General features: G+C 43.4%; 1 protein-coding gene across 5 annotated transcripts in view; it reads left to right on the top strand.

Annotated features, from left to right (window-relative positions):
• The window catches only part of col16a1 (collagen, type XVI, alpha 1), a 111,647-nt gene that overhangs the window by 40,562 nt on the left and 43,332 nt on the right, over positions 1-27,753 (top strand). For all 5 annotated transcript variants that reach the window (XM_030063557.1, XM_030063559.1, XM_030063560.1 and 2 more), the window contains exons 2-7: positions 306-420; positions 13,641-13,709; positions 13,804-13,921; positions 21,378-21,501; positions 23,638-23,919; positions 25,995-26,075. In XM_030063557.1, the coding sequence (XP_029919417.1) occupies positions 306-420; positions 13,641-13,709; positions 13,804-13,921; positions 21,378-21,501; positions 23,638-23,919; positions 25,995-26,075 (789 nt within the window). The remainder of the gene's footprint in view (positions 1-305; positions 421-13,640; positions 13,710-13,803; positions 13,922-21,377; positions 21,502-23,637; positions 23,920-25,994; positions 26,076-27,753) is intronic.

The raw sequence follows: 27,753 nt of genomic DNA on the forward strand, positions 1-27,753 counted from the left end.
GGCAGCCCAGTCAAAGGCCACCCAGATGGACAGGATAATGATTATGATCAGGCTTTATAGAGTTACACTTCTTAATGAGGGACGTTCTGGTTAATTTATATGCCACTAACAAAGCCCGCATCTTACCTCATAATTAGCACATCAACTGTGACTGACTCATAAATATACATCAATGTCTAATCAGTAGTCAAGCATAATGTGCAGCTGTCGGCAGAGTGAGCGCGGTGGGTGGCGCACTCAGAGAATGCATGAAATATCTGACTTTTCTGACTTTCCTGTTTTGTGTTCCTCTCTGTGTCCGTCAGCTGGTGGTTGAGGTGAGGCGTGTTCGGAGGAGTGAAACCATGTGGCTTCTCCGCTCCGCTCTGACTCTGCTGGCCCTTGGCCTCGGATCATGTGACACAGAGATGTCAGCGCAAGGTGAGACCTTCACTTCCCTGTTGGTGCTGAGTTGATGCAAGCCGCCCACCACACTGCAAACGTTTCCAAGTCGGGCCAGCATCATGCTCAGTCTTTGGTCACTTTGTTGTTGTTGTTGTGTGAAGCAAATGAAAAATGCAGCCAACTTCCAGTTAGATGTGATGCAGCATCACCTGTTCCATGTTTTTAGGATCAATTGCCAGTTTCTTCAGACAAGAGTTAGGCCAATCGAAATGGCTGTCAGAATTCAATGATTGAAATTTTACTTTCACTTCTTTGCTTGTAAAAGTATCTCACTCCACTGGCACTTGTAATAAAAGATGCATAATGCAAAATCAGGGTTGATTAAAGTCAGTACCATTTAGACTCAAAGCACATAACCAGTTACCAGCAAATAAATCAGTTACAACAAATCAAGCTTAAACAGTGTTTAAACAAATCATCTCCTCAGTTGACCCTCTGCATTTTGCACGGTGCATGTTTAATAAAAAGATTAAAAAAGATAAAAAGACTCGACTACCTGAGACTCATTTTAACTATTTGAGATGGCCATTTCTTTCAGTGCGCGTGCACGCACAAGGAGTCTCATGCAGAGTGCACAAAATTAAGGGTTTTACTTACCCTAGGAGATGCTTTGCAAACCATGTGTAGCAAAACCAAAAAGAAGTTGCTGGAAGAAAAAAAAAACAAAACAAAAACCAAAAGCTGTTGTGGGCCCAATACGAAAGGTCAAGTAAACAGAACAGAACTCAAAAATAACGAGCAACACGACTGCAACTGAACAGAACAAACTGACCCCCGAAACAAATGACACTCTGGGGAGCATTTATTTACACTGGCAAGGGAAACCAAGACAGACGCACGGAAGAAAATACAAGCGTGGCAGTCCTGACATTTACATTTAGCATTTAACAGTCAGCATAAAGCACTTGGAAATTCTGTTAAGTTTACATCATTTTCCAACATAATGAATGGAAAAGGCATCTATGTTTGAGAGATTACTAAAATAAAATTCCAAAAAAGACCCCCCTCCTTCCATGACGCGGTGATAATTGCCATCTTCTGGTATTTCAGTCTTGACTTCAAACTAAATTCACTCAAATTAGCAAACAATGTAGTGTCAAAATGCAGATTAAGTTGTGAGTGTGAGGTATGATACAAAGTTATGTGTTGTGCATGTGCATAATGCCAGCATAATAAAATAAAAAGGCCGAGGAGGGTAGGAGGTGGAGCGTGTAGTTCCAAATGGCTCTTCCATTTGTCAGATGTGTGGTGCGTTCAGGTGGACCTCATCAACTCGTAAAATCCTGAGTTTGCAGCTGGAAATTTGCACTCAAACTGAAGTCGTAAATAGGAGTCGTAAACTCGGGTAAAGCTCCACGATACCCGGATTTACAAGTTGTGACGCATCACCTAGACACAATGTGGACAGCTTTAACACAAGGTAACAGGTCAGTGGGAAATAATACCCGTACAACTTGTTTTTTTTTTAGAACACAATGTGTGTAACAATGGCTGATCATAGCAACAGTGATCAAAATAGTTTACTCCTGGTGCTCATTGCTTACATCTTTCAGTGGATGATGTCATTGGTCGAGCTTCTGAACACACCAGTGGACATTTGTAATATATGTATCAGTGACTCATTGCCACCTGAACACAAACCCCAGGTAAATACATTATTTCATTGTACAGTTACATTTTTCAGAGTTTATGAGGGGTGCCTGAATGCTGCAAGTCCACAATTAACTAATCGTCCTTGTCTCCTTCATTTACACTGGAAGCGGAGACAGCGTGTGCTTTAATGTTTATTAATCCTGCATATATCCGACATTAATCCTGCCCACCGCTAGAGCCGATGCCTTTCACTGAAGCTGTGAATTAAAACTTTGGAGGCAAACTGTAGCAGACAACCAATTCCTCTCAGGCAACTGCTTGTCAGGATAGCCACTTCGTCCTCTGTTTGATGGCTGGAAAGAGCGAAGCTTTACAATCAATTTCTGGTGGGACAAGAGCAATAGTGCAGCCGGGTTACATGCACTAAAAAGCCTCTTCAATTTTTCAAGCTGCAGCTGTATGCTTGACCAGCCTGTCACACCTCAGATCCCATCTGAGTCTGATGGAACCATGTCTGTGCCTTTGTCAAGCGCTGAGGCTGGATGTGTGTGTGTGTGTGTGCATGTGTGTGCATGTGTGTGTGGTGAGCCCAAGGCTATGATGGGGATGAAGTGTAATTGCAGCCCATGCTTGTTTGATGCTGGTGGCTGTTGGTAGCAGAGCGGTTAGGCTGTGGCAGAGAGGGCTGTGTGTTTACCATGTGCGGTTGTGTTCCTCTTCAAAGGCCATCAATCAATACGAGTTTCTGTCTGCATGTTTGAGATACAGTTATGTGTGTGTGTGTGTGTGTGTGCGAATAAGAAACAGCAAAAAAAGGTGTGTTGTGTGCATATATGCTCTTAAGTGCATGTTTTTGAGTGTGTGGATGTGTGTTTCTGAGGTATGTGTAGGTGTGTGTGTGAGTGAATGGGTACACGTGTAGCTGTAGGTTTGTCTTTGTGTCAGTGTGTGTATGTGTGCACCTGAGAGAGTGAGAGTCACAATGTATGTGCACATCACAAACAGAGTGGCTTTGTGATGTGCTTCTATTTGTAGCGAGGTGTTTGCATGTGACAGAGACAGCAACAGAAAAAAAAAAATCAAGAGAGAGGTGAAGAGAAATCTCTTTTTGTGTACACACACACACACACACACACACACACATACATATACACATAGATAGATATATAGATATAGATATAGTTATAGATATGTGTGTGTATTCTTTTTCTTAACTGTCATACTGTCTCACTATACTGTCTCTGAGCTCTAAGGGACCGGCTCTCTGATTTCACTTGTGGGGGTCGACCAATCCCCCAAAGCTTGTGGAGACAGATCGGGGATGGGTAGGTGGGGATGGGGGTGTGTATAGGGGGCGCTCCCCCCTGGGAGACCCCAGTCTGAGTGCTTCAGACAAGTCTGAGTCAGCTTGCAGCTCCCATGAGACTCCTCCCCTAGCGGCTGTAAAAAAGTGCTTTCTCAAGTAGACCTAACACTTTGTCACAGCAAGCTCTCCACACACACACACACACACACACACATGCACGCGCACACAGTCATTATTCCCCGACTCATCTGAATCTCTCCTTGCTGGTAATTTGCTGACATTACAGCAGGAAAGCAGGTTTAAGTAAAACTACTGTGGAGGAGTGGAGTTGGGGGATTGCAGTGCAGCTTTGCAGTGTATCAGCCAAAGAAACCAGCCTCTGTGGCGTTGAACTAAACTGTTGAAATTCCTTGTTTTTTTTTTGTTTTGGAAAGTGTTGATATTGCACACCAGAGCAAACCTGATAACTTTCAACTGAATTTTACAATTGAACAAATGTGTTTACACAGAAGCTCTGTGGAACAGTAAAGTAATGGATTTACAGTATTTGCTGTTTTGTTTTGATTATGTTTTTCCTCTCTGTCTGCGTCAAAGCTATGGCTGTGATCATAGACAGTTGTAATAATGATAACTTTATTTGCACAGAAGAAAGGCTAAAGGAAAAAAGATGATGACCGCAGCAAAAAAACATAAAGGTAGGAGTACTGGCCCTGGTTAGCGTGAGGAATAACAGGGTCAGGGTGGGTGGGATACAGTTCCTTTCCATTAACAGGGGACTGGTGAATTTTTTTAGGGATTTTTTTTTTGGCCTTTCATCTTTATTTGATAGTGGCAGTAGAGAGTGTCGGGAATGACATGCGGCAAATTTTCCCGGCCAGTTTCAAACAGAGGCCTCTGTGGTAGGGACTCATCTTTGATGCGTGGTATGTGCTCTACCAGTCTTGTCTTGACTATGGCTATGTATGGACAACATATGCAATTTACCATTTTTTAAAAATTATTTATGGCTTAAAAGGCATTTTGACCAGAAGGTCCCTTGTTTGATCACCACTGCTGATGTGAGAAACTTGTGGTTGCTGGTTGGCTTTTGCCTGCAAGCTAAACCACAGACGTGCCCTGGAGCCAGATATTTGAACCCGAAACTCCTCCAGGGGTGCTGCTCTGTGAATGAACTTGCCCTTTGACTTCTCCGCAGAAAAAAAATAAATATGTGCACTGGGAGTTGGTTCAGGATTTTGTTCAGTGAGGCTAATGAGCATGCAAATGGAACCAACTTGACATCAATGCATTTGTGTTGGTTTTCCTGTGTTTAGAGATGTGATCTGGTGTGCTGCCACTGCTGATTTGGTGAGAAGTGCTTGTGATGATATGACACTGATGGCTCAACTCAGCTGGTAATTCACACATGTACTAGCAGTATGTGACCCAAAGTGAACGAAAGGCAGATTCTGCTAGATTGTTTTATTTTTTCAAAGATACTAATCATCCTCTTCAGAGATTTAAACTTATATGACATTATGAGGACAAATAAAGTATTATGTTTAATCTAGGGCTACACAATTAATCCGATTTTATGTTCAGTTACAGTTTTCTCGTGATCAGGAATACCCGAATATCAACACAAAATGATTGTTGTGCTGCATTGTGTTCAGTAATGTTGCTCTCTTTATTGGGAATTCGGTGGTGTTGTACATCATATCAAGCCCTCCTTTTTAGCTCCTTCGCAGGCAAATACATTGCACCTTTCTCACAACCAGTTCTGCCAATTTCATGTTGGCTCAAGTGAAACTTCACAGCACAGGCACCAGGTTCGCCAAATACACTGCGAGCAAACCACACTTAGTTTCAAAGAATCCGAAGACAAAAATACGATGCAAATATGCAAACGTGTTACATGGTACATATCGGCACCACAAGGAAACACAACTAATTTATTCAGCCATTTAAAAGGTATTTATTTGTTTTTCAGCTCACTCGTTAATAAGGACCAGTTTCTCCAAAAAGCATTAGTTAGGAAAAAGATGTTCCAAAGTCTCTGCATACATCGCTAGTCTGTTTTACAATGACATGAGGTAGTGTTGGCCATATTGATTTTCAAATCAGTGTTCCATTATTATCACATCCTACACAACAAGCAAGTGTGAACATATATGTCCTCCCTGACATCGTGACCGTTTTTCATCAGTATGAGATGTGGGGGATGGTGACGGGGCTTAAAGAGTGAGAAAGTCCGTAAACGGAGGAGGTCCTGGTGGATGGTGGGCATGTAAGCCACAGGATGCATGAAACCCGAGTTTGATTCCCGTTTTCAGCAAGACATTTTGTGTGTGACCGTGTCCAGTTTCCATTTTATTTCCTAAAACGAACATTTCCCTAACCTTAAGCAAGTGTTTTTTATGCCTGAACCTAACCATGTGACACTGACACGATAGCCCAATGCGTCTCATTCTGACTCCAGGGGGTGCTGTCGGCTGTAGGCTGCCAGCAATAAAATCCCCAATTGGTAATGTTATACGTAACCTGTTACATCGTATTCACAATCTGCCCCAGCTTTCTGGTGAGCCCCCCTGGAAAACCTGCACGTTGACGTCTCACTTCAAGGTGAGTGGACCGTCCAAAATTGCTTAATCTTTGCAGAGAAAGTTAACTCTGACTATCTGGCAGGTGAAATAACATTTCTAATTTGTTTCTACTGTGTCACATCTCTTTTTATTAGTGGGAAATGATGAACTGTCACTCTCCCAGCTGAAAATAATTAGTACAGCCAACAGTAACAAGGCATGACTGGCATTTTGATTGGTATCCCTTAAGTGAAGTGCATTATTTAGTAATATAGTCACAGTATGCAGTTTCTCTCTGTAACTATAAATGTTTTCTTTGGCAGTCAGTTTGGGAATCAATATGGCACTGCCAACGGAACAGCATTAAACAGGAAAACAGTTAAAAATAATAAATGGTATTTTTCCCTTTTTTTCTAATGGCCTTATAAATCCTCAACTGCAATAAAATACACATGCATGCAAAAAAACACAGATGTGCACATGTGCAGATGCACCGACCTTGCCAGACCTTTCAAACAGCAGAATCTCATTTGTATTTGTACAAAGGGGTCCTGTCTTCTCTGTTGTTACAAGGAGGTTATGAGTTTGTGTGTGTGTCATGAGTCTGGAGAGTGGGCGTTGAAAGTGGGCCAGAGGCCTATAAGGGGAAATGAGTGAGCTCATCCCTCTAAAGTGCAGCTTTTCAAGTCTCTCCACCGCTCTGCTGCAGTTTTATCTCTGGAAAGCAACCAGGAATGTTCTCTCTCGTCTGTCTCGTTCACTCTGCGCTGTTGCTCGCTCGTCCTTATTCCATTCGCGCTCGCTCTAGCTCAGTTCCTACGTTTTGTTTTCTGTCTCCCTGTCAGCTCATCTTTTACCCTTTTTTCTTCCTCACATAGTGCCACGTCTGATCGTAGCTGCTTTTTCACATCATCAACTACATTACCCAGCATGCTCTTCTCCTCCCACTGTGTTACATATGCCTTTTTAATGCCTCCAGCAGAGCCACTGCAAATGCCTCTCTCCCACTTATCCGAGAGAGTTCAACAGAGAAAATAAGTGTGTGTGTGTGTGTGCGTGTGTGTGTGTGAGAGAGAGAGAGAGGGGGGACCAGCAGCCCAGCCCAATTATCTTGGAATGCCACACTGCAAAGCACATTCAATAACTACCATACCCACTCCTCATTACAAACACACATATACAAACATGCACACCCGCAGATTCTGTGAGCCTGCTTCTGACCTCTTCTCCCCAATGAAAGCGCTCTGCCAAGTGTTTGCCACTACAAAAACAGAATTAAAACGGAGAAAGCAGTTGGTTTCAATAGAGCCCGGCCACAACAAGGCTGTGGTAGATAAGGCCATTGATTCCTAAAGCCTCTGAAGTTTGTTAAATATCACTCTCACACCCACCATGATGCAGGAAAGGTCACACGCGGGACCTATTCTGGCTGGATTATTGCAGAGGATAGGCTGTAGTCGAGCTGATCTTGTTTATAGACGTAGTTGTAAGTCATGATGGATGAGCCTCTGAGTGGCCGGACTATGGATCTTGTTATCCAGTCATTGACTTTATGACAAGTAATATTAGAGCTCAGATATTTCATGTCTTTTGTCAATATGGGCTGCATATCTTAAAGTTACACAGAAAGTCTCTGCACTCTGTAGAGGAAGAATATGGAGTTTTATGCTGAATGTAGCTCAAGGCCTGAGGCGTCTGTACTTTGGCAGTGTTTGTGATATAGACAGACAATTTCTAAACCAGCTGTTGTTTTCTTTGTCATGATGCTTTCTCCATTATCGTTATCTGGCCTTTTCCTTGTTTTACACTTTTGCACAGTGCAGCCAATGTTGAATTGTCTGTTAATCAAAAAGGTAGCATTTCTCTAACTTTAAAACCTAAAATGTCCCAAATTTTCCTCTTTGGCAAGGTGGAGACGTGAGGGAGCACTCACAGCAGGCCGCTGCATGGTTGCCAGTGCAGTATCATTACCTGCTTTGGCAAGACTCAAACGCAACCCATCAAAGAGGAAGTGGACCTAGCCAAGACCATCCAATCTCTTTAAGGCTACATGCAGCTACTAGCAGGATCCTGGAGCGGCACTCATACTTTGTGCTAATTAGCTTGTCAACAAGCAAATGCTTTTCTTTGATCACAGCTTGAGACGAAATGGGGTTCAAATTCCACAGTATGTCCTCTGCTGGACTGCCAAAGAGTTTGAGCACGCAACGGACCGCCAAAATAGCCTATCCACCATCCTCAGAGATAGTGTGGGTGACAGAGAAGACTTGTTTCTTGCATGAAGTAAAAGTTCCATGTGAACTTTTCACGAGTAAGCAGAGCTTGTGACTTGATTAACTCCTTAAAAACATGTATTGTTGAAATTTAGTCACAAAGCTATATGCCGGTGACATTACAAGACTGCGTTTAACACTCAAACGGCTGGTCAGTCACAGTATTTTGTGGTCTGATATTTCTCAATAATTACCATTATCATGAATAACTGATTGGAACTAATGACCGTCACTTCAAGCAATTCTGATAAATCACTCCGGGCGGAAAGTTTGGTCTATTTACTATCAAGCTTGACAATGACAACATGAGCCGGAGCCGAAAAGTCATTACAACATGAATATCACGTTTAATTGCTTAGGGGAACATGAAACATTTGATTTCATGGTTGGAGGGGGAACTATCACCAGAGGATAAAAGGAAATTAGAGCAAAACAACAATTACAAAAAGGAAGAAGCTAGAGTGGACTAAGACGGCTGAAATATTATGAACACCCAGGTTTGGCTGTTATGAATGCAAATAGAATCTGAGCTGTTTTAGCTGAGCCTTGAAAGATAATAAACACATTTAAATTAAATATTTTGTGTCAAATTATGTTCTTTTTTTCCCATAATAAGCAGGATCGTGGACAATCAGCCAGTCATTTATGCAAAATAAACCTCGTCAGGGTGATAAGGACCCTAGTATGAAGTGGAGATTTCATATCTGGCTGTAGATGATCCCTATTCTTCAGTTGTTGCCTGTGAAATGAAATGCCATTACTTTTGACTGCCCGGAAAACAGCACCAATGCCTCACCAGAATACATGAATAAAAATTTCAACCAATAAAACCTTCATTCTATCAAATATTTGAATAATCCTGAACCGCCACCGATCCCATCAAATGAATCTGTGTTCATCTAAATGATAACTCCAGCTGAGATCCTGGTTTATACTAAATGCATCTAAATGTCATGTCCCACCCCAGCATGCTACTATAATAGGATAAACATGAAATCAAAGATGTAAGATGCCATCTTCTTACGTATCACCAAGCGTGTCAGTGAAACATGGTCAGGAAAACCCTTAAGCGAACTTCATGCATAAGAGAAATGATTGTTTTTTAGGCGTGGTGACTTTTGGTAACATCATATCTGTATCTGACGTGACAGGCCGCTCCTCCTCGGCCAGCCCCGATGCTCCTCAGCTGGGAAAAATGCCTCAAGACTGGATTTTTTTTCCTCAAGTGACACGTCTCCCACCTTCCCTCCCGTCTGTTGCTTTTCACCATCTCCCTCTGCTTTCTCTGTTCGCCTCTCTTGCTTGACCCCCCCCCCTCCTCCCTTCTGCTGCTTAACTTTTTATTGCTCGGCCCCGATGCCTCCAGCTGGGATCGCTCTCCTGAAGGCTTCATCTTAATTCTGCCTGATACAAAACAGCGGTATTGTAAAGAAACTAAAAAGAAGAAAAGAAAGAAAGTGAGACAAGATAGGTGGAACTCACTTTCTCTTGACTTCAAAAAGGCCTGAGTAGGGAGAGATGGGAAGATAAGTACTCGGTGTGTGCGTGTGTGTGTGTGTGTGTGTGTGTGTGTGTGTGTGTGTGTGTGTGTGTGTGCCAGAGTATGTGATTTTTTTTTTTTTTTTTTTTTTTTTTTTTTTTTTTTTTTTTTTTTGGTGAAAGGCTGCATGAGGCTTCCAAAGCCTGGAGAGAGTGTACTTTGTGCTGAGTTAGTAGAAGAGGTTTCAGGATGGAGCAGTCAACTTATGTGTGTGCGTGTGTGTGTGTGTGTGTATGAAAGAGAGGTGTGTGGAAAATAAAAAGGAGAGGAAGAGAGAGGATGAGTAAGAGAGAGGATCATAGGGCTTCTCTAAACTCTGAACTTCTGCTTGATACTTTCTGTTCTCTTTAATGTGTCTATTGGCTGTTAGGCTTTGTCCAAAGTCAAATCCAATTCTTGCAATTTGTCGGACTTTTCATCTCAAGTTTCTCACGGCTTCCCAAAACTCCACTCCAACTCTTTTTTTCATACCTTGATTAGCACCTGCAAACAGAAAAGACAGACAGGCTGGCAAACACGCAGACCGAGATGCTGCTCTGGGCTTTGAAATGTTCACATTGTGTTTGGAAACCGAGGGAAGCAGAACCGAGCTGTAGGATGTCAAAGATGAACTTGATAATAGGTGTTGAAACACTAAATGTGATTTAATTCCTTCTTTAGCCGGTCTCCGTGAAATTAAATTCCTAACTCTTAATTAAAACCAGTTGGATGTTATTATTCTAGTAATTATATTAGGCTCTTTCACTTCATTTTGATGTGACTTCCAGCCTGGATAAAGCTAAAATGGGGCTACAAACCGAGACAGTGCTGTGCAGGTACACGCTTCAAGGAATTTTTTTTCTGGTGCTACACATATGCCCATCACAATTTCATAAAGTGCTAATCCAAAAAACAAAACAAAACAAAACAAAAAAAGCAAAAGAAAAGTTATTTGAGTTTCACATATTCCATTTTTTTTTTATGTTTGTTTGTTTGTTTTTTAGAAACGTGATGCATCATGGCCCTCACTCACACACACCATTGTAAAAAAGCAAGCACATTTTCTGCTTTTCATTCATGTTTTAGTTTTAAATCACCCTTGATAAACACTGCAAACAATATTGAGCAATTGACACAATCCTCCTAACTAAAATCTTTTGTATTGGCGTCAAAAGCGCTGCCATGGACTGAAATTACCGCTTGGCTCCGCTGACCACTCAGAGGTGCGAATCCGAGTTGCCAAGTCGCTGAGTTAAAAATCATAGTGGAGACCAAAGGTGAGCTTTCCTGTGTTGGAGCTAAATGGAAGGAAACAGTGTGGAGAGAGGTGGAGTGATAGGGGAGATGAAGATAGGAGGAGGAGGAGGAGGAGGAGGAGGAAGCCACTTTAGGCAACTATGTGGTTCAGCTACAGTTTGACAGTAAGAGAGGCTGAGCAGAGAGTACAGCCCGACCTCAGCTTCTTGTTCTTCCCTAAAGCTAATTTATCCTGAAACCAGACAACCTAAGGAATCCACTGATGTCAGATATGGCATGCTGGGTTGTCAACAAGGGGGATAAATATTGTTCCAAAGTTAGGCTAAATTTTGGCGACTAAAAAATTACCATGGCCATTTTCATAGGGTTCCCTTGACCTCTCACCTCTAGATACCTGAATGAAAACCCTAATCGAGGAACACAATATAAAATGCTATTGGAAGTAGACTGCAGTACGGTGAGCAGCAAATATATGCCATAAATGAGAAGGAATTTCTATTTTCTTAGTAGAATGAGCTGTTAACTGGATAGTATTCACTGTTACTGTAGTTTTTGCAGTATTTCATGTCATTTGTACTCTCTGCAGAACTAAAGAACTGCCAGTTCATGCTAATAGAGATCTGAGTTAGAGACTTGTGTCAGCATGCAACCGGCAAACCACTGTCATTAGAGGGGAAGGAATTCATAGTCAAATAATTGCATGTCATTCATGTTTCACTCTACTTACAGAGTGATCTTATGGACACAAGGCCCTGCCCTACCGCCAAACCCAAAGAGGTTTACTGAAATGTATCCAATAATCTGTTATTGCATTTTTGTGATAGTTTTATGTTTGAGTGAAATGTGGAATTGAACTTTGAGACTTGCACTATGTTTGTTTAGTGTATGTGTGCGTGTGTGTGTGTGTGTGAGAGAGAGAGAGAGAGAGAGACTTTTGAGAAAATGAAGTAAAATGTGTGTAAACAGTTTAGAGCGGTGACATCAGAGGAGCACCAAGAGGACAAGACTAACGTCCTTTTTCAGGTCTGAGCAAGGAGGATATGCCTTCAGGCTCTGTTTTGCCCCTTATCTGGAAAAGCAACAACCAAAAGTGTTGGAAAAAAAAAAAACCTTCAAATGAAACACACTTGTGAAGTTGCAGCAAAACCTGTGTGCTCCCGTGCACCTGGCCTGTCTCGATCGACGATTGGATTGCATATCAGTGATTGACGGGGTGATCCATGATTGGTTTTTCTTGATAATATATATATAAAAAAATTAATCTCTAGAATCTGTGCTCAACTGTGCGTTTAGAGATGATTCTGCTGGAGCGGCACATCCACCCCTGGAGCGTATCGAGTGTATCCGCCCTGAGTTGAGTTTATTCATTCATTTATTTATTTATTTATTTTCCCACTTTCTGCAAGGCACCATCTGGCTTTTACATGGATTTCAGGATGATTCATTGACGTCCACTTACAGAAGAGTAGAGGGAAGAGAAAATAAGGGGCAACAAACTCAATTTAGTGTGTCTGTATGACTCAGACACTACACTATTATTCACACACACACACACACACAAGTGACTCATGTTCCAATTGGAACCATTCATTAGCTTCACAATCAGTCCTCCTCCAAATTCTGATTGCTTTTGATCCAACAAACTCGCCAAATCTCTGGTGAAAATGGTTTGCACATGTGCGCCGGTGTGTAACCTTGGTGGCATCAAAAAACACGGGTTTCATTCTACATGAAATGTGCCTCACGGAATATTATATCCACGAGCGGATCGCAGTGAATTTGATGTTTTGGAGCTGTGCTGTCTCAAAAGCCCTGTTGTTTGATCTTGAATATTGCATGAGGTTAAATGAAACGACTGTTTCATGCCTTGCAGGTGTGTCACCGAACACATAATAGTGATTTAGACCCTTCCTGACAGCAACACACCTCAAACAGAATTATTAGGTTTCATGTTCTTCGGGGGCAGGAGGGGGGTGAGAGCGCAAAGCACCACCTGCCTCTAAAAAAAAAAAAGTCTGCAGTCCCGGTAAAAAAAAAAACAAACTTTGAGAGATGAGCGGTGCCCTGCAGAAGGCCTTGCTCTGGGCTTTGGCCCTTGGCCCCAAAGAGATCAATTAGCCGCGCATCACAGTGTGATTCACGAGGGCCGTGTCTACCTGTTCTGGCCTGGCTCTCCGCACACATCTCACATCCGCCCCTGTAGCGGAGCAGGCCACTCTGACAGGCAACACTTTTCTTTGTAACCTCCCCTGACAGGGTGAGAACGTATCCATCAAACGGAGGCTGTGCCACGACAGACAAGCCGGGCGCTACACTGGCTGTCAGACCAGGCTGTGCTGCTCTCTGCTCAGTTTTGCCCTCATTTTATCAGGCTCTCTCTGTTTTACACTCCCTCCCTCCCTCCCTCTCGCTCACTGTCTCTATCACATCGATATTACTCTCAAAAATGTATGAAATGTTTGAAGTTACTGGTTCTCTTTTGCGTGTACTCTCTCCATTTCACACAGCGGTGGGTGTGAAAGGATGTTACATTTGAGATTCCGGTGCCTTCACCTGAGGTTGATGTACTGACGTCTCATGAATGCTTGAATCATATTTGAGGGGCTTTGCAGTCCGCTTTACCCCTCTTTTCTTGGCTTTCCGTCCTTGGATAACCCGCCTCTCTCCTCCCTCCCTTCTCCCCCCAGGTGTTCAGTGCCCATCCTTGCAGGTGGATGACTGGAAGTTTCCTCAGACGGCCAGGCATAACATCACCGGTGATTACACAAACGCTCTCAAATGCACATACACACACCTCCTGTGAAGAGTTCCACTTGTGCGTGGGTGCTGATGAATGCCGTGTGTTGTCAGGTTTCAATCTGGTGCGCCGCTTCTCCCTGCTCAAGAGTTCAGATGTCAAAAAGATTCGCAACCCTCGAGGACCCGTCATCCTCCGCTTGGGCAAGACCGCACTCCTACGCCCTACCGAGTAAGTCAGCTGTCTTTCTTTCTCTCCTATAACACACACACACACACACAGAGACACACACACACACACTATATTCAGTTTTAGGTGCTGGAGAATGTCTTAAAGGAAGTGACACAAAGTGAAGTTTCTGCTTACTACTTTTCTACTCCGCTGCGCACATCGCCTCGCTGTTCCAAGCTTTTTCTGTGGGCCTGGGTCAACAGACTCTCTCTTTCCCTGCCATGTATGGAAACAGAAAAAGGCAGAAAGCCTGAACGCCCCACGGCTAATCCGCCTCTGACCCTCAGTCAATGTGTCAGCGCTGTCCAATGGCAGTTATGTAAAAAGCAGACGATTGGCAAGCAGCGCTCGACTGGTCAATCTCTGATCGCTTTTCCAGAAATACCGCTTCAATTCCCACCCTGCTGACATTAGCTTGCAAAAGTTAACTGCTGTAGCCTTTTTGGTTTTCCTGCTCTGACCGCATATTCCGGCTGTTACCCTATGAAAAGTTCGACTTTTAGCACATAATCTTACTTATGTGGAAACGGCAGGATTGATGTCTTAATTAACAGGCATGAAGCAGTTGCCACTAAAAAAAAAAATTCACAGGACTTTAAAATTAATAGCTTGTAGCCATGAAACCCAACAGAACGCGACTTCCCCCGGCAACATGGTTTTGCAGCGTGACATGGTGTAATTATGCTCTCGTGGATTTTCACTTTGTTATTACACAATAGATAAGTGTAGCTTGTGTTTGGAGCTGTGTGACGAGTGCTTATTAAGGGTTATGGGCGGGCTGTCTTTCGTGCCTCAGTTCTTTATTTCTTCATTTATTTATTTCTTTTCTTTTTTTTTTTTTTTTCTCGCGTTGTGTCGCCGGTTTTGAGTCTGCCCGGCTCCTCTCTGTCCCACTGATGAAAACACTTTTTCAGAACTTGCCAACTGGGTCAGCCTGAAGTATTTTATCACTCCGTCCAGCGCTGTGGGCTCCGCTCGCTTGAAGCCCCAATAAATCTGTCTACAAAACACACTTTTATTTATTTTTTTATTTATTTATTTATTTTATTTATTTTTTTCAAGGGAGACATTTTGTGCTGAAAGTGTCACATATATTTTTCGTCACAGGCTTAGAGGGGAGTCGTTCTCGCGGAGAAAAAAAACAAAAAAACAAAATGTCACTCCTCGGGAAATCAGCGTCTTTGGAAGCAAAGAGGAAAATCCTCAAGATGTTTTTGGCTGTCGTGCTTCCAACCTTAGAGAGAGAGAGCGGGAGAGGACGGCGGCACCATTTTCTCGCTCCCCTCTGTTGTTGGTTTAGGGTTTTGTTATGCCGCGGCGTTTATTGAAATGTGATGCCACTGAGAGCCTCGCTGTCACTCTTATCAGTGAAGAATGCTACCTGGGCGGCGTCTTTCAAGTCAGATAGAGAATAATCAATGTTAACACACCTGCCTCGCCTGTTGCCTGCCTTTCATTCTGCCTTTTTGACTTTCTCTTTTTATAAACTCGCTGTCTTTTCTGTTTCCCCCCAAAAATGACTAAACAAAAACAGGGTGGGGGGGGTGCTTTCTTTCCCCTCCCATCTCCCATCTCCCATCTCCCTCTCTCCCCCCTGCCTATTCACCTCACCCTCAAAGAAGATAAAATCACAGAGAAGTGTCTGTTGGCATCAGTCAAAGCCGGCATGTTGGATTTTTTTTTTTTTTTTTTTTTTTTTTTTTTTGTTCAAGAGATGCCATTTAAATCATTGAATAGAAGAGTTTCAGGCTTATAGAAAAGATGAGTGGAGGTGGGGAACAGATGGTTTGATTATAGGATGTAGAGGCAAGGAACCAAGAGGGTTAAAAGTTCAAATCCAGGCGATAAGTGACTCGGTCAGAGCAAGCCCTCGGGCGTGTTATATGCTTTTTTCTTCCTGTGTGTGTGTGTGTGTGTGTGTGTGTGTGTGTCGACCTACACTAATGCATGAATGTGCACGTGTGATCCCAGGTGTATACGTGTGTGAAAGTCTTTCCGTGTCTTTCCGTGTGTGCAGTTGCATGCTTGCGTTAGATTTTCCTCAGACTTTGTTCTTAGCACGCCCCCCCCCCCCGCCCCTTTCTCCCTTTGAGTATACGTTTCTGAAGCCGTATATTACATGGCACCCATCCAGCGCCGGCTCCCTGTCAGTCAAGCGGCTTTTTAATTCATCGGCAGCGAGAGTTTGACTGAAGTACGAGACGCGTGTACTGTAATTGGAAAGCCGTGTTTTTCTTTGTATCGGAGGCTAATCCATTTAGCTAATCCAAGCTAACGCAGATGAGTGACAGCCAGATGAAGCTACTTGTCTATCACCTCCTTCAGCAGCAAGAAAAAAAAAAAGGAAATAAAAAAAAAAAATGCTCATTGCACATTTCAAATTCAGGGAGACGCGGGTTGTCTGCAGAGGATGTAATGGCAGTGAAATGGGCACCGGTCACAGCTCAGCTGAATTTTAATTGCAACAAAATATGTTTTGATTGCTTTGGAGTTATTTCCTTTGGGCTTTAATTGAGTATAGGAGAGAGGAGCCATACTGGGAGATTCTGGCAGGAGGCCAGGGGCAGATCACAACTATCCATGACAGAGCTTAAATCTGCAATTTTTTTTTTTTTTTTTATTGCCATTACCAGACATCAGTGCTGCCACGCTGCAGTAAAAGTGGTGAATTGCTGTTCACATTTCTGTTTATATTTTAGTTTTTTTAGCTGCAGCTTATTTCAGCAACTTAGCATAAATGCAAGCGCAAGCTGAAATGACATTCATAGATCAACATTACAAGCAAACCAAAAACAAGGAGTGCAAAGGTCGTGGCTTCAGAGCCTGTACAATTTTCCGGTGACAAAGGCAGGTAGGGATTTTCTTTTACAGAGAGAAAGTTGAATGAGTGTTGAGGCAATGTGATTCGATAGGGCGAGAGGGATTTGAGAAATAGTTTCCAGCCTGTCCTGGAAAATGGGGCGACTCCTAGTTTTTGCTGAGATTTTGTAGTTTTCTTTTTATGAACCTCTATTGATTCAAGGAATGTTGGCTGAGCATATACGGTCTTTTTCAGCGTTGTATCACTCTAATATGCCAATACTTGGGCTGGAGCTGCCATGGCCACACAGTCTGCCGCTTCATTGCAGTTGTGCATTTGGGTGTACAGGAATACACCGAGATTTTGGTAGTTTGTCATCTGCTCAATATCTGTCCGCAGGATTGGCACCAAATTCATCTCCGTATTAGGCTGAAAAACTCCGTCTGGTGTGCATGCCTTAATCTCTTTCGCATGACTTAATCTCAGCCTTCATGAGTGAAGTCAGTGAGTGAATCAGCACAAAACAAAATAAAACAAGAAACAGCACAAAAAAACCCATTAATTTAACCTAATCCTAACTTACTTAATACCGTGTTCACGTCATATCGGAGGGATCGGAAGGCTTGCCAACTCATCTGAACTCAAGAGCGTTCATGTGTTCGTTCAATTTGTTGTGAAACTGTCACAGCTAATAGCAAAAGCTTAAATTAGCACTAAGCTGTCAAAAACGTCCGTGCTGATGACATTGTGCGGGAAAATCGTGCAGAAGTCGCTAAACCCGAGTTTCCAATCAGGAAATACGAATAGGTAGGAAACTTGAATGGTTTTTCTGCAAAAGGAAGCTTTTATTAACAATTCTAACAATATGTCGAGAGGGGAGTGAAAGCCTTACAGAAAAAGAGATCTACTCTTAAAAGTGGTTACAAAGAGTACTTTGTCTACAGCAGCTGAAGCCTGGCAGGTTTAGAGGCATCATTAAATTTAACTCACCATTGAGCCTCAACACCACAAGTTCCCATTGTCTCACTTTTATGATAATGCCAGCCTTGACAAAGCTGTTTGCCTGGACCTCAGCTTTTACTGTACAGAGATGATTGTGGGGTTTCTGTCTCCACTTCAGCCTGCCCTGCATAATACATTTCCCCAGGGGAAGGATGAAGGCGAGAAACGAGTGGTTGGTGATCATATGGAGTTCTCATAATGTTCAGTCACACTATTGGAGAGGCTTGTACAGACCACTGGGACTACTAACAAGTTGCGCCTTCCCGTACAAATTGCATGGACAAATGGAGAGCCCGATGAGAGGACAGTGGGTGGCTCTTATTAGCTCTCTCGCTGTATTCACAGTGATCGGCCAATCATTTAGCGCAGTGCCAGTGCTGGAGAAAGGTCTGGCTGAACCCATTATCATTCTGCTATAGAGGAAAAAACACTAGTTGCCCGGTGGCAGGTTTATATGCGCAGTCTCCGTCCAGTGAGTCAGACTGTCTTCATCGAGGATCTTTACTCTGTGCACAGCAGAGAGCCTGGGAATAAGGTTAGGACGATGCCGGCCAGCTGTGATTACTTAACATACTGTGTGCTAATTTTGGTGCCAATCTTCTTACATAAGGGGACAAATAGGCCAAACTCCTAGTCCTCTAAGTGCCTTGCTCAAGAGCACCTCATGAAAAGCTGCTGAGGGAAGGGGAAAGCACTCGTTATTTATTCCCCTGGCCTGATGCTCACTCTCGGCTGAGATATTTTCGAGATATTTCGACCCCCACGGTTACAAGCCGTTTTTTCAAACCCTTTCTAACCTGCATTTGTTACCTATCCAAAATCATCTATATATAACTAACAGTTATATAATGTGACAATAATACCCTAGAGGGAATTCCTTACTGGGGTACAACGGTGATGCAGTAGGTATGAATCATAGCTGTGCACCATCAGCAGAAATGATTTCCCCATAATCACAGTATAAAAAAAAAAAACTTTTCAAGGGTATCATGACTTTTATACAATGGCTTTTATAAAATGTGTTGTGTGAGAAGTATAGGATATAACAGTAAGAAGGCAGGTACGCTGTATGTGGGGAAAATATATCTCAGATTGCTTGAACGAAAGCAAGCAGTATATTTTGGTGTTATTTGAAGTCTTACATAGAGCCGCGCTGCATTGATCATAGTTATTTTATTGATTTTTATATATATATATATATATATATATATATATATATATATATATATATATATATGATTTATTCAGGGAAAGACTCTGGCGCCAGTGAAAACCACTGACTGCAGTACAGATACAACCAGTATAAAGGTGCCTGTACATATCTCCAGGTGTTCTTCCAATCTGAAACTACAGCTTCTGCTTTTTCAACATTAGATTTCCTCTCCACCTCTTCCCCTGTGCCTCCCTGGCTCTGTCTTCTCCCTTGCCTCTCAATCACAAGCTTTTTTTTTTTTTTTTTTTTTTTTTTTGCGAGAAGCAGCAGTGAGTAACTTTCCCTCAGACTTGGGGGAGGTAGATCTGAATCTGTCTGGCCCATACCAAGTGCTTTATCTTCCAGTGGCGCATGTGTGTGTGTGTGTGTGTGTGTGTGTGTGTGTGTGAAACCCTGAAAGTTTGAGAATGGTTTTGTGTCCTGCGTGGGTTGCTAATCCACACCCCAACAACTCTTTTTTCCAATAATGGTTGCTACTCTCTCTGCCTCTCTACGTGTCTCTCTCTCTGGGTCCCCAGGTTCAACATCTCCATAATTTTTTCTCTCTCACCTTTTCTCTCCTACCCTCTCTTTGTTATGACGTCCTGTAGTTGGCTGTTTTTCCCTTGGATCGTCCCTCTTTCATAAATCATTGTCACCCCACTTCTAGGAGTGGGAAACCAGCTGCCAGCATCAACAATGCTGTGTGTGTGTGTGTGTGTGTGTGGCAAGAGTGTGTGTGAAAGAGAGAGAGAGAGAGAGAATATTTCAAAGTATTCCACCATCTCAGTGAGCATAAATTTCACTGGGCTTGTTTGTGAACTCCTCATCTCTCAATACATCTACACACATCCATGCAGTGTGTGTGTGTGTGTGTGTGTGTGTTTAGATGCCCTTGACAAAAAGAGGGGTGAGGCTTGCTGGACTGTATCTGCTGTGAAAATTAATGCCAGGGGGTCACGCACTGCATTTCATTGCGCTGCTGGCCACGGACACACAAAATGGAAAAATAAAAAAATAAAAAAAAGGAATGGAAAACAGGGGAATAGATATATATATACATCTATGGGCTATGCAAATGGACAGTCACACTGTGCGGCCTTATTATTATGCCCATGGAAATATTTTGTCGACCTAACCTGATGATGTGCGGGGAAATAATCTGCAAAAATAACAGCTTTAGATTTCCGAATGCTGTTTGCACTGTAAAGTTGATTAAACAGAGCACAAATTCCAGACTCGGTTCAGACTCACATAGCAGTGATATATACGTCACATTAATTATCACTTTATTTGAGTGATGTCAGCTATCTGGCTCCATATCTTATCCACTGCATTCATCTGTTATGTGGAGAATCACTTACCTGTACATTTATAAGGCCCGTTTTCACCGCAGGAACTTCGGGGTAATTTTACGGGGCCGGGCCCGTTGTCGCGTGTCTTTACCACTGGAACTACCCCGAAGGCAGGGTTGCCAGGTCTGTGAGACAAAAGCAGCCAAACAGCAACTCAAAACCAGCCCAAAACCCACCCAACCTGGTATAAAAAGGGCCCAAAAATCAGCCCAATACCAGAACTCAAAATATGCCCATAAAAATCCATATATGTTACTTTTAAAGTCCAGCAGCATTGCTATAATTGCAAAATGCACTATAATATCTATAAAATAACACCATAAACATTAAAGGCAATTTCCCGAAACAGTTCTTTCACCTATTTAATTTACAGTAGGCTATATCAGAACTTAAAATATAATATGGGATACCTTACTTCAGCTGACAGGCACTGGGCACGAGTGGTGCTGATGATGTGATTGGTCATGTGCTGAGTGGCCTCACACAGCATTGGCATATTATTTGTCTGTGGAGCAGGTGACATATGTGGATAGTTTATATGCTGATCTGGCCCGGAGTCAGTTTGACAGGATTTGGGTATAAACATTGGTCATTCAAAATATGAATCTTTATTCATGTCTGCCCAAGCCCAACCCGCGGACAAAATTAACACTTAAAACACTTAAAAAGTAGCCCAATTTGGCGGAAAAAACGCGGACTTGGCAACCCTGGTTCCTGTAGTAGCTCCTGCCCCCCAAATACTACCAGGAACCTGTTGGTGGAAACGGGCCTAAATAGGACTCCTTATACAACAGTGTTGCATAAGGAGTTGTATGTTGTGTAATGCTTTAGTATAAAATGCCAGTGTCTTGCAGTCTTAAACATATTCATCATTGTTCATGCAGATGAGTGGTTGAAGAACCCAGAAATTTGTTCTCTTATTATGTGCAAGCATTTAAATTTCTATAAAACTGCAGTTATAAAGTAAAAAGGACTTGACATTTCCACAGTAATTCAACATTTCTCCTGTTTGTTATTTAAATGATGTTCGACAAAGAGTGGTTTGATAGCTGCCAGGCACAGAGGCCCCTTTTTAACCTCGCCTGTGTGTGTGTGTGTGTGTTCCAGTCAGGTGTTCCCTCATGGCTTACCTGAGGAGTTCACCCTGGTCTTCACTCTGGTCCTGAAGAAGGCCGCCCTGAGGGATACGATCTACCTCCTCCAGATCTCCAACCAGCCAGGTTACCCACAGGTACTGCTCCCTCGCTCCTTCTCCCGGCTCTGTTTGAAATACGCCCGTCTCTCCTCCTCTTCTTTGCTTTTCTCCCGTGCTTCATTTTCTCCCAGCCTTTTTTCTTTCCTTATATTTCCTCCTTCCCTCCTTCCTTAGCTCCTACTGAACCAGAATTTCCTCCATACATCCAGGGTGGGTGACTGTTTTCCACTGAATACTTTGATATAGCTGTTGTGGCGATATTAAAGGGAAATATTTGCACTATGAGATTTTAGATAAACAGTAATTAATTTTGTGGATATGATGACCAAGCTGTTAAATAATAGATCACCTATAGTACTACTGTCGCCTCACAGCAAGAAGGTCCTGGGCTCAGTTTCGGGCCTCCCTTTCACCATCCTACACTCCTTTGTTCTCCTTTCAGTTTCCATACTTCCTTCTTTCCTTCCCTCCTCCCCCCTGTTCCTTCCTTGATACTTAATTCCTTCCTTCCTTGTCTCCTTTCTAACCTCTCACTTTCCTCTTGCCCATACCACTTTCCTTTCTTCCTTCCTTCTCTTTACCTCTCCATCCCTCTCACCTCCCTTCCTCCATTTGTTCTCCTTTCAGTTCCCTTCCTCGTTTCCTTTCCTTTCCCCCCTTTTTTCCTTCCTCGCCTCCTTTCATCCCCGCTCTCTTTCTCCCCTCATTCTGTCTCCCTCGCTCTCTCACCTGTTATTCACCACTCCCTTTGTCTACTCATCCGTGCCTCTCATCTCTCCTCTGCATAGTCATCCACTTTCCCTTTCGATTTATTTTCTTTGCTGACACCTTTTCAATCCCCCCCCTTTCATGCCACACTCCTTTTGTCCTCTCTTATTCTTCATTCGATCCCCCTCTCTCTGTCTCTCTGTCTCTGTTCCCTTCATCATTTTTGGCGCCCCTCTTTCATTCACCTTCATTGTTATTCATGTGTGTTCCATGATGAAATGCTGGAGTCCCTCAGAGTCCCCATAATCACTAGGAGTCTGAGGCCAGATTTAAATACTCAATGTGTATGATGGATGGAGGCCAAGGTGCCTCATTAGGAATGATTGATCGGCTGTACTGCTTGCGTGTGTAATTAATATGTCTTCCCCCTTACCTCGGCTGCTCTAAGTGCCTTCTATGTTCTACAGCTTTGTTTGGTGGGAGTCATGTGTGTGCATCTCGCTGGATAATGATTAAGCCTCTGCCACGCGGGCAATGTTTGGCATACGGTAGATTTTTCTCATCACCTGGCGCACATTGTTCAGTGTTAATTTATAGAGCGCTATGTCAGGATTCAGCTCTTTTGAAAAGGGTCAGCAACATTTGGGTGCTTACAAAAATACATCGTTGGAGATTGAATCGGTCTATCATTAGCCAACACGTCCAGTCAGACAAACTTAACTATGGCGGCATCAAAGCTCGCCAACTCACCTCGTAGGAGAGTGTGTCACGCTTTACCACTGCCGTTTGCTGAATCCCGCTGTGCTTTCTGTCCTTGAGGGTATCACTTTTGGCAAGTGTAGCAATCTGCACAATTTCCTATGCTCACTCTTGTATTTAAACCCCCACCTCGTCCTCAGGATAAAATCAATCATATTCACACCAGGGCGGTTTCTCCTGTGACTTCCTTAAGACTCTCAGGAAGTTCTTTAGACGATGCAAATTAAGGCAATGGCTGAAAATCCTTGTGCACGTCCTCCCCAGTGTCTCTAATTTAAGCGTATTGCTAGGTTGTTAGCATGTCGGTATGTGCCACCCTGTTCTGATATAGCTGATGCTCATACTGCTGCAACTGATACGGTTAGTATTTTCCCTCAGTCCTGAGAGTTTCTCTTTAGTGTGTTTTGAAGAGCACTCTTGAAACATTACTCTCACCCAGCAGCCATCATTCCTGAGGTGATTTGAACAGTGAAGCTTGAGTGGCGAAAAAGATCGAAGTGTGGTATGTGAGGAATGAAAGGAACTTGCTCTTTGAAGAATTGATTACAGTGTGCTGTCTTAAATAATGTCTCTTCTTTCCCATTCCTTTGTCTCACCCTTTTCTCCCCGTGCTTCACCTGTTCACTCTTCACCCCTCCCCACCTCCATCCCTTCCATTCCTCTCGATCACCTCCCCTGCCTCTGCCACCCCTTGGGACCCTTCAGTTTTCCCTAGACTTGAATGGCCCAGATGGCACCCTGTCCCTGCGAATGAGGGCGGCAGACCCTGCAGCTGACATGGTGGGCTGTGTTTTCAGCGGGGAAGGTGTGGAGTCCCTAATGGACCTGCGCTGGCACAAAGTGGCCCTCAGCGTGCAACACGGCGCCGCCGCCCTCCATGTGGACTGCAGCTCCATAGAAACAAAGCCCTTGGAGCCGCATGGAGAGGTGGCCACTGACGGACACACCCTGCTGGCCATCCGGGCCTCCGATGCTGGGCCTGTGCAGGTATGGGTGCATGGAAAAATGGGAAACAAAATACTGTAGAGGAAGGAGAATGGCTTTGGCCGTGGAGTAGCTTCTGATAGTGTGTGAGATATGTGCATAACCCATCACTCTTTCTTTGTGACTGAGGAGCTCTGGCTCAAGGTTGAGGTCACACTGTAAATGTCATTTGAATTGATTCTGTCTACAAGCCTTTACAAGCTCTAACATATCTGTAATACAGTATATCTGCAACTGAACTTATTTCAGCTCCAGATAACTTTATTTCCCACTAAACACCCTGTATTGACGGCTGTATTATGAAGAAACATACTGCAGTCCTTTGTGACTTAGTGCAATTTATTATATGTAAAGCCTTCAGAATTTCAACCACATATTCTTTATCCCATAGGGCACTCAACTACATATACTTCACTGAAAAGCATTGGCATTTAGAAATCTAAAGAGCTTAAACTAAAACCAGGTAAAATACAGTACACAATAGACAGGTGACAAATTAAAAGAAAAAACGAAAGTGTCAGGCCAACAAAAGCTGCCAGAACAGCTTCAATATGCCCCGGCATATTTTCTGCAAGTCTCGGGAACTCTGCTGCAGGGATGGAGCTCCATTCTTCTAAAAGATACTGTGCATACAGAGTGATATTATAGTAAGGTTGAAGTGCATAGAGCCTCATTACAAACAAACATGTGAGTTCAGTGGTGCAGAAACCGTAGGGACACGTCTGCAGAGATGTGGAGAAAGTGATGAGTCATCCTTGATCATATTCTGTACAAGTGGGCGAGTGCATGTGTGGCGTCCACCAAAAGAGCACTACAGGCCTGAACGTTTGACCCCTACAGTGAGGGGGTCTGCTGGCTCTGTTGTGCTGTCCCCTCAGAGGGAACACTCACTGTGAATCAGTACAAAGACATTCAGAGTGATCACTTTTATCCTGTGATGAAACATTTCTACCCTGATGGAAGTTGTCTCTTCCAGGATGACAGTGTCCCCATCCACAGGGCATGAAGGCTCTGTGAGGAGGATGAAAACAATGTAAACCAAACGCTATGGCCCTCCACATTCACCATTTCTCAGACTAGTTGAACGTCTTTGGGACATTTTGGGCAGACATGTTGGACAGCGTCTCCACAACCATCTTCAAAACACCAAAAGAGGGAATATCTCTTGGCAGAATGGAGCTCCTTTCCTCCAGTTCCAGCCTTGTAGAATGTATGCCAAGGAGCATTAAGGCTGTTCTGCCAGCTCATGGTGGGCCAGCACCTTACTAAGACTTTTTATGTCGATTTTCCTTTATTTAATCATCCATCTGCAATTTATGCATATTAAGATACAGTAGTAATAACAATGCCAGGCGTATTTCATTGTCCCCTTTACAGCCATGATTTTAGCAGAAGTGAGTGATATTCCTTGTGAGCCAGCCTCACCTTAATCCGTGCTCACAATCCTGGGTTGGAAAAAAAGCGTTTGTAAAGAAACGATTGATGCTGTGCATGTTTGTGCATGTGTGTGCGTGTGTGTTTGGGTGTGCATGTGTTTGTCTCCATGCATGCGATACACATTGTTGTGTATACCCATGTGTTCTCTTTGCGTGCCCACACATAACCTATAGAGTGCCCCTGAGGTGCTGTTTTCTTTGAGGCAATCTCATTCAGTCCTGATTATAAAGAGAGTGGCCTACCTGGGAGAATGGGCCTGTAGTGAGCCGGGCCCATTAGCAATGAATAGATCCAGTAATCCAGGCACTTAGCTTGACGTTCAATTAACTGGCCTAGTTAGAAAACAGCTAGGCTCTTTTGTTCGAGGCGTTGCACAGGGAGGAAGTATTCATACATGCACACACACACACACGCGCACGCACACACACACTGTGCTTGATGAGATGCTTGCCTTGTAGTTTGCATAAATGAAAAATTAAACGGCTCTCATTGTTGTTTACTGCCTCGTTTAAACTTTCTTTACATTGCTAAATAGATGACAAACTGTGGAAACCTGTATGTGACATATATCACAATCTCTCTCTCTCTCTCTCTCTCTCTCTCTCTCTCTCTCTCTCTCTCTCTCTCTCTCTCTCCCTCAGTTGGACATTCAGCAGGTGATGCTGTATTGTGACCCCTCCCTTGCCATTCAGGAGGCCTGCTGTGAGATACCTGGAGCTCGGGTAATGACAGCCACCCTCAGTAATAACTACCCTTTTTACACTGAACAGAATCACACAACCATTTGGGACTTGGGCTCAGCGTGAGCAGGTTAACGGGCACTTCAGTTCGGCGTCCTGAACCCTGCGACAGCCCTGTGTAGCTGTCAGCCTCGGCTCTGATCCGCAGAGGTGTCACCCGCTAATTTTTGTGATGCACGTAGGCGTGATGATAAAAGACATGCCTGACATTTTAAGTCAGTCCTGTCCTCTGTGAAACTTTAACCCATGTAATTTGGTCAAATACCAATAAATCACCATCTTTTTTTTGATTGGATGAGAGACTGCCAGGGTGGAATGTTGCGTTTGAGTCGGGTTGGAAGATTGTGACACAAGTTAACCTGAAGGGGAAGCATCCAACATCCAGCCCAGGACTTCTGCTATTGTAAACAGTGTCATCTGCTTTTTAATGGGTTGTCCTGGGTAAAAAAGGGCTCCTAGATATAGCCAGCTAACTATTAACAGTCTCATAACTTCTGAATCTCTCTGGAGCTTAGTCTATTCATAACTTGTCTAGACTGAAATCCCTCTTGCATCACCCTCCGCAATAGTAATAATGTGTTACTTTATTTGACTTACCTTATTTCAGTGTGCAAGCTCACTATCGCTGCAGCAGTCCCCCCTGGAAGTGGTGGGGTTTGGTGCCTTGCTCAAAAGACCAGCAAGAGGTTTCGCTCCATTTGTGCTTGGATACCAGTCCCCTTTCCCACAGGCCACCCCGCCACCTCAAATAACTGTTCCAATCCTTCGCAGTCTATCTGTTGTTTGACTGAGACACCCACAAATTTGAATAAAACACCTCACTTACTATGTAGGCTAATGACTACAGTCTTCAGAGGCTTTATTAAACTTAGAACTCATGTCAACAAATTGACAATGCTTCATTCCATTATGTGCAATTATGTCACACCATAGGTGGTTTACCAATATTTGTTCGCATAAAGTGTGACTAAGAACCTAAATGAAAGTGTCTCTTGCTCTCCCGCTGAGCTTCAAAAATGCCTTTTTCTACCCTGTTTTCCTTCCGCATCATCTCTCTCTTTCACTTTTTCTCTTTCGCTCTCTCTGTCGCTCCTCTCCCGGTCTATATTTTTGTGCAGTTATTTTTTGCTTGTGCTGTTTGTCTGTGAGCATCAAGCAAAAGGCTGATCAAATAAAAGCAGATTCATTGATGTAGAATGCAGCACAGTATGTTCCTTCTAGACAGACAAAATGAGAGAAAGTGATTGTTCAGGTATGGGAAGAGCAGCGTACAAACCAGTGCCGGGGTTTATTTTTAAGCTGTAGGTATTTTTGTGCTCAGCCAACTTTTTTGTCAGAATTCTCCAGGGTGTCTGCGCTTGCGTGTGTGTGCATGCATGCATGCGTGTGCGTGCGTGCATGCGTGCATGAGTTTACAGCGGGCATACAAATGGAGTGAGAACTTCCTTCAGAAGTTGAGAAATGCAGAGCCCCCTAAAGGAGGGATGGAATGCTCCAAAATTGATTAGAGGATTTGGAAAAGAAAACCTCTTCTCCTTTGCTGTGGGCATGTGCGCTGCAGGGCTGCCTCCAAGCTGCGTTTAAATTTGAAACCAGAATTGGAGGTGCGCACACACACACACATACACACACACATACACACGCACACACACTCACACTT

Source organism: Myripristis murdjan, chromosome 11, assembly GCF_902150065.1.
Source record: "Myripristis murdjan chromosome 11, fMyrMur1.1, whole genome shotgun sequence".
In the NCBI taxonomy this organism is placed as follows: domain Eukaryota; kingdom Metazoa; phylum Chordata; class Actinopteri; order Holocentriformes; family Holocentridae; genus Myripristis; species Myripristis murdjan.